Source organism: Pygoscelis adeliae, unplaced genomic scaffold (genome assembly GCF_000699105.1).
Source record: "Pygoscelis adeliae isolate BGI_AS28 unplaced genomic scaffold, ASM69910v1 Scaffold4, whole genome shotgun sequence".
Classification (NCBI taxonomy): domain Eukaryota; kingdom Metazoa; phylum Chordata; class Aves; order Sphenisciformes; family Spheniscidae; genus Pygoscelis; species Pygoscelis adeliae.
The window spans coordinates 9,004,573-9,017,011 of record NW_008824986.1 but is presented as its reverse complement, the minus strand read 5'-3'; the positions used below and the strand labels follow the sequence as shown (position 1 = coordinate 9,017,011).

Sequence of the window (12,439 nt, the reverse complement as noted above, 5' to 3'; positions counted from 1 at the left end):
ATCACCTTAAGGGCTCACGCTGGCAGCAAGTGTCATTTTTCACATTGGTATAGAAAGTCAATTTCTTTCTGGCCTCATTAGAGAACATGAATTTTGTGACTTCTCTGTTTCGTCATTGTGTTGCCTCAGTATTTTACTTGACATGTCCTTGTACTGTGGGAACGTGTTCCAGCTTATGTTTGCTTCTTAGAGGGGGTGGATTGCATTATTCTTCCTTTTCTCATTTTCCTGTCATTTTTTGAATAATGGATTCATTGTATTAAAATCCTTATTTCACTTCACTTTTCATTCATTTCTTTACAAGGAAAGGAGTGAGAGAGTGGAACAGGTTACCCAGAGAGGCTGTGTAATCATCCATCAATGGAGATGTTCAATACTTGGCTAAGCAAGTCACAGTTGGCCTGATCTAGTGTTGGCAATAATCCAGCATCACCTAGGAGGTTGGACTAAATGACCTTCGAGGTCTCTTCCAGCCAGTGTTTCTGTGATTTTGTGGATCATTTGGGGTACAGAAGAACACCTTTGAAATGTTTTAATCCAAGGTTTGGGGTTTTCATCTTTAAAACAGTGACGCATAATAATAAAAATTGTTTTAAGATGGAATATCTGTTGTTTGGGTACTTTGTTGATTCTATCACTGTGTGCGTGATACAATCTGTAGTTCAGGTTTCCTGACAGCTCACAGTTCGATTGACTTGTGCATGTTGTTAGACTGTATCCTGAATTTGCACTGAGCAGTAGGTGAGCAGGACTTTTTCTGCCATTATTTGTCATGATAGCTTGTAGTCACTGAGCTCAGGGCAGAGATTTTTTTTCTCTGTTTGTAAGAGAATTCTGGTGGGCTGCCAGGTAGTGCGTAAAAATAAATTTCCCACTTCAAATGCAGAGGACAAAAAGTCTGGGGTTGCCTACGTAGGTAAGAAATGATGTGAACATTACTGCAGTTAATGCTGAGAAGAACATGGAGACTTGGAAAAGGAGACAAAAACAGTGTCCTGGATCTGACTCTGGATTTTTACATTACTGCTGTTGAGCCTGTTAAGATACTCAGAGATTGAGTAGTCCTAATGAAGAGGGGTATTTTGGTATTGTCACAATTTATCAAGCAATTCCTTCATACCAGTGTGTATCTCTCCCTAAAAAGGATTTTTCTTAGCAAAGCAGGAATTTCTCTACAGTCCATGGCCACGTTTCCTGCTTGGGTTCAACTTGGCCAGCATGTGTATGTTTACAACCGCTGTGGGCTTCAGCAGAAGAGGACCTTCCAGGAGAGCAGGCAGGTGCCTCCAGCTGTGGGGTGGCCAAGTTGTTTCTCCTCGCCCTTACTTGCTGCAGGCTTTTCTCTTGTTCTGCCCAGGTTTACCTTGCCGCGTGCAAGCAGTTACTTCAGGAGAAAAGGATTGTTGCAGAACTAAGGGCTTTTCTGTTTGGTACTTGGTAGAGGCGTTATGATAACCTCTGTTGGCCGAGGTCGGACTGTGTGGGCAGAGCTGAAAATGCAGCATACGTTGGCAGAAAGAGATCGGTGGTGGACATAGCTACTACGCCTCCTCAAAGTGATATAAATTAAGGTGGTGAAAAGCACTTTCTTATCATCAGAGTTTCATCATGACATAAGTCCATTGGCAAGGGTGATCTCACACTCCTCGCTGAAATAAATATGCCAGCAGAATTTCACAGCGTGGACTAAAAAAATCCACTTTCTCTTCATAGCTAAACCAGTCTGAGCCCTGCTGCTGGCTGGAGATAACACCTTGTCTTCCTCAGCTTCTCCATGGGACTGACCATGTAGAAAATACCTGTCCCCTGTTGTCCTCCCTGCCCACTGGTCACTGCTGAGCGGTGGTGCTACGGCCAGGGCAGCAGCACCAGTGGGGTGGCCACACGCAGCACCCCTCATGGTTCAGCCTGCCTGGCACACTGCAGGCGAGACCACAGCTGAGCTCACCCCCTCTGCCGTGGCATCTGGGATGCTCTGGGATGGCGGTCCCATTGCCTGGGTGCCCATTATCTGCCCTTGGCAGAGGCTGCTGGGCTGTCAGGGCTCTCTGCAGGGATCTTTTTTCTCCTGGTACATAGATTTTGATTTTTGCCTTTCAGCATAGATACCAGCTACACCTTTAGCACATGACCTCTACTGCAACGCTCTTTGAGGTTGTCCTTGTTGCCTCCTTGTGGTTGTTCCTGGTGAAAGAAAAGTCTAATTTTGCTTACAGGCTTTCAGCAAAAGCCTGCCTTCTCCGGTTACAGAGAGCCTCTCTGCTGCTTGGGCAGCGTTTGGTGGCTGTAACAGAGGAGCTAATAGTGTTGTCGCTGAAGTAGATGTTTTGATCAGTGGAAATAATTTGTAAAGAATAAGAAATGCCGTTATGTTACCGGTACATCTTAGAGGTGGGGAAGTGCAGCACTGGGAAGGAAAGCTTGTAGCTCAAACAGAGGCGCAAGAGTGGGTCCGTAGGCTGCTGCTGAGCCTGGAGGTTGTGGAAGTGTGTTCTTGGTCTGGAAGTATATCAAGCTACAGACAGTCCATTCTTTTTTCATTCGTACATTATATGCTGTTAATATTAACTGCAGATGCAAAGTACGTCTCTTGACATTTACAAAACGTTAGTACGCTTTGTTCTTGTACAGGTGGCCCTTTGCTTCTCAGAATAGTTAGGGACTGCTTAAGCAAGTGACAGTGAAAAAACTTGAAGACAACTGTTCTGTCAATAAACTCCCACTCTGACTAATGGGATTCCATTCCCCTGCCACAGGCTCTCTTCTCACCCAGGCTCTGCTGCTCTTCTGCTGTATGCTAAAAAGGGATGTTAGTGATGCTAGGGTGTGCATCCAGCTGAGTTATCCAGCCTTAGGTGTTATATATTCTCTTTCACAGAGCTTTCAACATTTTTGTATTTTACTTTTGTTGCTGTTACCATTATTGCAGGGGACATTCTGTCCCTGGCTTTGTGTCTTCTTTTTCCCCACCCTCATTCTTGTCATTAATCTCCTTATTTAGTTTTTCGATGTAAATATTTACACTTCATTTAACAACATGACCAATGATTTTTTCAACAAAAAAGTCCTTGTAGGGCAGTAGATCATCGTGGATAGTCTAATACGAGACTGCAAACTCTTAAAGTCAATCAAGCTTTAAAATAGTGGCTAGACATCTCACCAAGATACCCAACCAATCTGTGAACCATTGAGGCTACAGTAATAAAGTGAAATATTTGCCATCTGATTATTTACGCTTGCTTTGTTTAATTATAGTTTGAAAATGAGATCATCACAAAACTGGATCATGAAGTGGAAGGAGGCAGAGGAGATGAACAGTACAAAGTGTTATTTGACAAAATGTAAGTGTTGATCAGCGGCGAGATTTATGTCGCAGTAAAGTCAGGAGAGAGAGCAATTAGACTACAATGAACTTTGTAGCCCAGAAATAATTAAAATCTGTTAATGATGCACAATATTTAAAATTGCACCTGAGTCAAGGTTTTTTCTGCATGTGATTAACAAGGCGAATATAATTGGTTTTTCAGTCTCTTGGAGCACTGCAGAAAACACAAATACCTTGCTAAGAGTGGAGAAACTTTTGTGAAACTTGTTGTCCGCTTAATGGAGAGGTTGTTGGACTACAGGACCATAATGCATGATGAGAACAAGGAGAACCGCATGAGCTGTACTGTCAATGTGCTGGTAAGCAAAGAGAATCATCCTGAAATGACTACCACATTCTTAATTTTACACCTTGAACAAAAGATTTGTGTAAAACAGAGTACGTGTTGGGATTCTCATGAAAGTTTGAAATACTTTTGGGTTTTTTTCCTTTTTTAATGAAGGTGAATCTATGAAAACATGCGTTATTCTTTAATTGATTCTAAGGAAAGATTTAAGGAGAAATGTATCAGGGCCTGATCTTTGAGGGCTGTTCATTGACATTTACAATTGATGTGTGAACTACTTATGCAGAAAAACACTTTGACATACAGAATGTTGGAGTAATACGCAGTTTACTACCAAAATTTTCATGCATTTGCAATTCCATTTGTATTCTGCTTACTGCTCAGCTTCCGTATTCAAAATTTTTGAAGAAATTTGAGTGTTACTATTTCATTCACAGCAGAAAAAGCTCGGGTTGTTTTCCTCACTGATGTGAGATTTCCTCCTCTTAGTTCCAGAAATTCTGGAGTATCTACTCTATACTACAAACTTTTGTCCATTTAGGCTAGAGTTGGAAGCAGTAGAAGTTGTCCCCATAGCACGCACATCATGCTCTTTGGTGGAAACATTAGAGTATGAGATTTTGCTAGCACAAAATCAGCGCATATGGAAAAATGTCAAAATAAATTTTAGAGACCCCCAAACGTAGTACTTCCAATAGGACTCAATATTAAATTTAGCCACTAAGGATTCAGAGCTTTCATCCCTATATCGTTATCAAAGCTTTTATTTTGCTTAAATATGTGGGGCACAGACAGTGTTTATCGTTTATGTGATATGGCTGATAGATTTCATTCAGGCTGGTTTGGAAAGATCTGAGTAAATAGTTTGTAGCTTTAGCCCTTACAAGTAATGCAAACGTCCTCAGCTCATGCAGTGCAGCCTTTATGCCGCACTATCGCATAAACTATAAATGAAACGCTGCCCATTAGAATGGGAGAGAAGATAGAGACATCAAATCAGAAATTGGGATTTTATTTTTAGTTTGTTTTTCCTCTCTCTGCACATCAAAAAGCATCAGAATGTTTAAGAAATGGGAAAAGAAGAGGAACTGGGAGAGTTGTCACCGGCTGTTGATCTAGCAAGTGCCGTTAGGCTGCCCACAGAAAAGTCGTAGCATCCTCCCGAGCAGAATGTGAGATAGAAAAGCCAGCCAGTTTACACCAAACAAGACAGGAAATAAAAAATCACATACACCGTACGCTCTAAAACACGACAACAATTTATAAAACTAGGAAAATTTCCTTAGAAAGGTGAATTTATTTCTCCTTCCCTTCAGCATAATACTCTTGAGTCTTCTCCTAGTAATTCTTGCCATACCAACCACAGGGGGACCAATGGCGCACTTGGGGGTTGGTTTTGTTTTCTCTAAGTGTCTCTAACAGCATCTTCTGATGCTGATTTTTGTCATCTGAATTTTTCAAGTATTTGCAGATGATAAATTTTGTTGGCGATTTACTGCTGTCAAGTTAAATCACTGTGAGATATCCACACACAACCCTGCCGCTGAAGTCTGCAGGAAATGCAGGAAAGCATCACAGGGCAGAACTTTCCTTCATTTTCAGTAGGCGTGATTTAAAACCTTAGCTTGATTTTAAAGTCCCATTTGCCCTCCAGGGCCAACACAGTCTTTTCATCAGTCTCCATGCACCTGAAGTGAAATTTATGCCTTTGCAAAAATCCGACCCAGGGCTGATACTCAACACAGTTCCCACTTGAGATCTCAAAGAGTTCTTAATTGGGACTTCAATGATGCAGAGGCTTTCACAGGATTAAGTTTGTCTGTATTGACTATGGTTTAAGTCAAGGTTTTGATATGCATTTAAGCCAGCGCAGCACACGCATGGGCCAGTACAGCATAAGGGGGATGTGGGAACTTGCACCCAAAGACAGGGCAGGAGCAGGGACTGCTTTTGGGGAAGATGGAGCTGTAGTAAATGTAATGTGTGTTGGTGTCAACCTGCTGCCCAAGCCTCTTCCAGTTATGGTTGATTTGATGTTGCTTCTTGAGCTGCATCAGAAGAGAAGAGCAGCTGGCAGCAATATTAGGATAAAATGGTTTTATGTTATTGGTCCCCCAAACTCAGAATTCTCTTCTACTTTAAAAAACCAAACAAAATACAAGAAAAACCAGCAGATTTTTTTCGTGTGGTTCAGTTTGTCTTTTGAGTTGAACTCAAAACCAGTGAGCAGTTATGTCAACTAAAATGGTATATCCACTAAATAATCCGTCATTTCCAACTCCGGTATGTAGATTCTATCTTGTATTTCAGTTCTCTTTGAAGCGAACACTTTTGTATTGGGCTTATGCATCTGGGCTTGTGCATCTATTAGTGGCGACTCAGACTGGTTTAATTTAGCATTGAAATATATTGTAATTCAGTGAAGGAGAAATTTCTTTGTGTTTTGTTTTCTTAAATATATTTTAACTTCTGAAAGCAAACTTTAAATTAAGTTCAGAAATGCCTTTAATATCTCACCCAATTTATCCTTTCTTGGATTTACAATATTTCTAGTGTTAACTAGTTTATCTCAGGACTGGAGGTATTCAGACATTTCTGAAGAGAGTGATGATAACGTGTGGCATATGAAACCAGATAAATAACACTAATCTAACTTTTTCTTTCCAAAGAAACTATTAGAATTCAAGGGCAGATGACGTATTGCCAAACTAAGGTTTGGTGTTTTAAATCCATAGAACAACTGTTGCTTAAAAATTACGTTTTTGTATGTTAGAAAATTTTAACTGAAAATGGTTAATAATGTGTGACTTGCAAATGCCAGAAGCAAATTTCTAGCAGTTCTATTCTTGCAAATTCTTAACCTTTGCAATGAGACATAAGCCCTGATACGCTACAGCATGAAACATCACAGCATTAGACTTTATAAGTTTAAATAACTTGTGTTCTAACACTAGAGGCAAATTTCATTTTGCAGTTTGCAGGCTGATGTTATGCAATTATGAATTTCTAATTTAGAGCATGTTCTGTATACATTTCAGACTGTGAAATCAATGACTTTGTAACAAAATTTTGTTGTTTTTCAGAATTTCTACAAGGAGATTGAGAGAGAAGAAATGTACATAAGGTTTGTAAACATGACCAGTGACAAACTCTGCTTGACTTACTGTTGTGTAATTGGATAAAATTAAGTTCATATTAAGCAGTCACTTGGGGGCTAGAGGGAAAGAAGTAATGAAAAAACATACTTTTACTGAATCTTAAGTACATTCAAAAACTTCTCTTCACTGAGAACAGTGAGCATTAGAAATTAGAGTAATGAGATTTTTTCTGTCCCCCTTCTCCAACTCCCGATATAACTCAGTTATATTATGATGAACACTGAAATACTCAGGAGTGTTGTCACATGTAAAAAATAAATAAGTCAAAAGAAAACTGAGCAAAGAAATAATTCTACTTCTGGGCGAGGTACAAAATATGTGACTTGAGGTAAAAAGGGCTATTAATATCATGACTGATACTTATTTTAAATTTAAACCTTTTAGGAACCTTTCAAAATCTATTTTCACACAAAGTAAAAATGGTAATAAGTTGTTGTGCTTTTTGTAAACCTCAGGGTTCCTAGTCCTCTATTTGTACTTTGGCTTAAAATTGGCTAGGCTGTTGTGCTAAAATGATGAAGCTTGTGCTTTTACTGCTATTTTAGGTATCTAAATATTATTCATTAATTCATTCTCAGATGCTTGTTACCTTTTTGGAAGAATTTTCACTTGTGAACTCGCTTCCTGTTGTGTAAATGGGTTTAATTATTGCTTTATTAATTTGCAAAAAGAAAGTAAAATCTAGCAAAAGGCAGGATTGATAACTGTGGACAAACACATGAAGTTATGAGTCGGAGGTCTGCCCTATTCAGCATCACAAACTGTCTCTCACTGTCAACCCCCCACCCAAATTCTCTCCTATTTCTGTTAACAAACTTATAATGTATCATAATGAATATCAAAGTTCTGTATTTTCACTGGCTTTTTCAAAATACAATTTAATAGGTGTTTGGTTTTGGGTTTTTTTTTAAACTGTCATTAAAAAAAACAACAAACAAATGAAGAGAAGTCCCTTCCAGAGGTGTGATGATATTGAAGTTAAGGAAGAATACTTATATATCTGTCTCCGTAGCTGAACAGTTAGAGCAATATCTCTTGCACAAAATCTGTATAGGATTCATTATGCATCACAAGTAATTTATTTTTATTTTGAAAAAAAAACACTACGGAAATGCAAATGGTCCTAAAGGTGTCCGCACACAGAAATACAAGCTTTAAATAATCCCACATACATTTAGTTGTTTGAAGACAGAGTTGAACCGTTGTAATCTTCAAAAGAAATTATTTAGTAACATTTAAGAACCAACCTTTTTTAAGAACCATTGTTTTTATTTCTTGCAGGTATTTGTACAAACTGTGTGACCTGCACAAAGAATGTGATAACTATACGGAAGCTGCCTACACGTTACTTCTGCATGCAAAGCTTCTTAAGGTAAACACCAAAATACACTGCAAGTTTTGAAAATCATCTTAGCAGTAACCAATAGTTTGTCAGTCTTAGAACATCTGCACTTTGGTTAACAACTGTGTGCTACTTCTTATGTCAGTTTTATCTTTCGCACATGTAATTCATACATGCAAGAAATCAGCCCTCTGCCATTAGTGTATGTCAGAGCATGCTTTACACATCTTGATCTGAAATGAATGGAAGCACGGTCAAGTCAAGACCACAAGTTATAAATTGCAAAGCTGTAATTTAATTTTCTTTTAAATATCAAAATTATGGAATGTGTGGAAGCATCTAAACACATATTTTAGTAAATCAGCTCTCCACAGAATTGTTTTTGCACAGGCAATACAAGGAAGTGCTGGAGACTGTCCTCAAGTGCTCTTGGATATCTGTAGATTCAGTTTTGATTTTGAAAAATTAGAGATTCAAATAGTCTTCTTTCCAAGCTTATGCCTTTAAAAGGTACGTGCACTTTTAATGCAGTATTACACAGTTTATAGCACATTTAAAGAGACATAACCATATTGCTGTTCTTCAAGGAATGTTTTGGTGTAACCTGCAACATATATAAAATTTTATCTATACAAGGTGCTTGTAAATAAAGCATTTGAGTTTTTAACACTATATAGTGTCAGTCAGAAATGTACTGAAGCTATATTTCATAAGCATTAATCTCACTGAAAACTTTCTGGATAGATGGTGTTGTCTCTAACATGCAGCTTAATTCCATGATTATGTCACAAATGTGGCAGCGTGTGCCAACCATGTTCCTGGCGTTACCATATGGAAGGATGCTGCACTTAACAGCGGACACTTGTCTCAGGAAATCACATGTTTAATGTAGCCTAGTCATCACTAAACTAGTAGGAAGGAGTTTTATGTTTTAATTTTAAAAAGCAGTCAATAGAAAAAGTAAAAATCTAAATGTCATAAGAATTAGTGTTTTCTAAAGCATTTGCTTTAGTCCCGTTCTTCTTCCTCACATCTCACCACCCACAGTGAAATCTTTCTCTCTCCAGGGAGATCTGGATCTCCTGCTCCCCTTGAGGACCGTAGTGCGCACGGTCATATGGGGCAGAGAGTCAGGGACAGAATAATTGAGAACTGCATTTTCCCCTTGATCTGTTTCTCATGACAATGAGAAATACAATGCAGTACAATGAGTGTATTGCAACCTTCTTTATTCTTGCAACCTTCTGTATTATTGCAAGCCTTTGGTATTATTACAGAAGCTATGCTAATGGTACCCCGTTTGAAATTTGTCTCACTCTAAGCAGCGAATTGTTCTTAGCAATCTTTGATTTAATCTAAGCAATCCCAAGCAAAATGCGAGTGTAAAATACCTATGTTGAAAAGTTGAAAAGTGGAAGGTGTTAAATGAAATGCTTCTAGCAGATGCACTGAGAATTATTCGTACCTCAAAACTGAGTACGCTGCATCCAAGCTATAATAAGACTAAATATGATGCAGAGCGTACATGTACAATTTAAATTAAGACACTTTGAAATGTATTTACTGTATTTTAAAATAAATAGAGGGTTATTACACAAAAAAACATCAGTAAGATTCATCTGGAGTGCAAAAGCACTGTAGCAAGAGCTTTATTCGTTATTAAAAGCAGGGGCAATTGTTGGACACAGCCTGCTGGATGCAGTCACTTCCTTGGTAATGAAATTTTCTGTGCTGAGTCATGTCAGAGAGGTGAAGATGTGAGGAGATGCTCTGACACCTTCAGTCACACAGACTGGTGCAGTCTGTTGTCTGTAGGTAGAAGTTCGAGTGAGTAACTTGCTGAGTCTGAGGCTATAAAGATCTTTTTTATTCCCATGAGGGAGATAAAACAGGACTGCCAAATTGTGTAATACTTGCTCATCACACTTTACATGAATGAACTTTTTAGACAAGATAAAGCATTCATTCCCTTCCACAGGTGCTGCATTTTCTGGAAAAATGATGGAATGAACCGTGCCATAAAATGTCATTCAAACTTTTACCTGTTATGGCTTGAACTTGCGAGTCAATGTACTTTATGTGACCTTAAATTAGAGTTTAGCCAATTTTGTTTTTTCTTACAGAATGTCTTCAGAGACCAGATGAGTATCTTAATAAACTCCTTTAATTTACTGGAAAGAAATACCCAGTTTTCTTTTCTTATAATGCAAATTGATTGAAGATGGCAAATGTAAGGGTAGTATTTGTCACAGGTTTTCATCGCTAAGCGGATATTTGTTTATAAATACAATTACGTTATAGTTTGGAATTATTTTATTATAAAACTGTATCAATCTGTCTAATACAATATCCTGTTACTACCAGTAGTTAGCAGTGGATGGAGGAGTTCAGTATTGCTTGAGAAGCAGCAATATTGTAGTGTGTGTAACTTCAAGCAATTGAGTTTTTCTGTCAAACCTTGAGGACAGGATTTTCAATGACACTCATCATTGGCATATATTTCATCACACTGATTTTAATGGGATCATGTTTAGGTCAAGGCTGAGAATTTCACCTTTAAATTTGCGAGAAGGCTGTCTCTGTGGAGAGAGAGCCACCATCGTTTTCACCAGATCACTGCAAGCTGATGAAGCGCACTTAGGAAAAGAGACTTTAGTTTTATTTTTAACCCATTTTGTCAAAATTAAGATGTTCAAAACTAACAGAAGATAATGGCTCTTAGTATGCTGAAAAAATTGCCATTGCATTGCAGGCTCCATGAAGTTTGTGTTGCTCAGAAACACAGCTTTGCAGCACAAAGTTGTCAAAGTTGTCTGCTTTAGCCAAGCACAAACATTTTGGCTAAATTAAGCAGTAATTGGGTGAAATTTAATAACATGTAGGAGGTAAAACTGGATCATGTAACAGCAATTCTGTGAATAAACCTGTGAGTTGCTGATCTTTGGTTTAATTTCTTCTTTTCCAAAAGTTATATCACTTTGTTTCTGTGGGCAGTCCTCCTTCTATAGTAACTTTGATTTTCAGAGAAGAAAGTGAACAATTCTTTAATTAATTTAGTTTTTGAACTTGGTTACTTAAGGCAAGAAGTCCTATTGGAGCACCTGTCCCTGTCTCTTTTTCAATCTATGAGAAATTTCGTTTGATTTAATGGAGGTTTGTGATGTGATTTGATAGAGGTTTGTAAGTCTCTGAGATAAAAATTTCCTGCTAGCCTAACGAAAATAGATAGCTATGGAAGGGTAGGATATAGTATTAGTATCCTGTCTAGGGAAAAGGCTCCAGTATTGTCTCATCCTCAGGTAGATCATAGGGAATATTAGTGGGAGGAGAGAAGGGAGGTGAAGAAGAGGTTTCAGTTGCATCTGTCCCTTAATGGCCACCAGAATATGCAGGTGCAAGGGAGAAAGGCGTAGGGAATTGCTTGGTCCTCTCAGGTCTAGGAGGAAATCCGTTTAATATCTGTGCCTTGCTCCTCATCTGTTAGGCATTTGCTGGAAGAGCAAGAGCTACTAATTGCAGACAGGCTGTATAAAGTTAGTTGTGCTTTTCTGTGCCTCCAGTGTTCTCTATGAATTTTCGCCGTTAATTTCTTTGCCTAAAGTCCTTCACATTAGTATTGATGTATCTTGGCTTCAGGGCTTCTCTCAACATAAATCTGCTAGTGTTCGTTATGCATCCAGCAGGTTGTACCCATCAGCAGGCCAAGGTCAGTCTCATCAAACTCACTGAGGAGAGGAAGCCACCTCAAGAAACTTCCTTCCAGCTGATATATGTAATTAGCCTCCAATTACAGCATTCAAATAAATGGTCCTTGTGCCCAAGGAATCAAAGTACACAATTGCAAAAAAAATCTTTGTTAGTGCATTACCTGTGGTACCACTTCTTTAAATAAAAAATGTGTATTTTATTTAGCCTAATTTTACTGACATATTTCATAACTTTTGATTTGCTTTCACTTTTCCCCTCTTTCTTGTATGATTTAGTGGTCAGAAGAAGCATGTGCAGCACATCTTACCCAGCGGGATGGATACCAGGCTGCTACTCAAGGACAGTTGAAAGATCAACTATATCAAGAAATTATCCATTACTTTGACAAGGGCAAGGTAAGAAGGGAAGAAAAAAGTGCAAATACGTTTCAATGCCTTTCTCTCTAACTTAAAAGTTGAATAGTAAACATAGTTTGCATCAAGTGACCTTCAGGGAGCTTTAAACTTGCTACAAGTTATTTGGAGTACTTCATGTAAACGGTCCACCAGCTAGCACTTAAT

At 38.5% G+C, this 12,439-nt stretch overlaps 1 protein-coding gene across 1 annotated transcript in view; it reads left to right on the top strand.

The window, feature by feature from the left end:
• Positions 1-12,439, top strand: part of DOCK1 (dedicator of cytokinesis 1) — a 303,352-nt gene that overhangs the window by 231,773 nt on the left and 59,140 nt on the right. Inside the window, exons 34-38 of the mRNA XM_009326015.1 lie at positions 3,256-3,341; positions 3,528-3,684; positions 6,755-6,795; positions 8,111-8,201; positions 12,155-12,274. Of these exons, the coding sequence (XP_009324290.1) occupies positions 3,256-3,341; positions 3,528-3,684; positions 6,755-6,795; positions 8,111-8,201; positions 12,155-12,274 (495 nt within the window). The remainder of the gene's footprint in view (positions 1-3,255; positions 3,342-3,527; positions 3,685-6,754; positions 6,796-8,110; positions 8,202-12,154; positions 12,275-12,439) is intronic.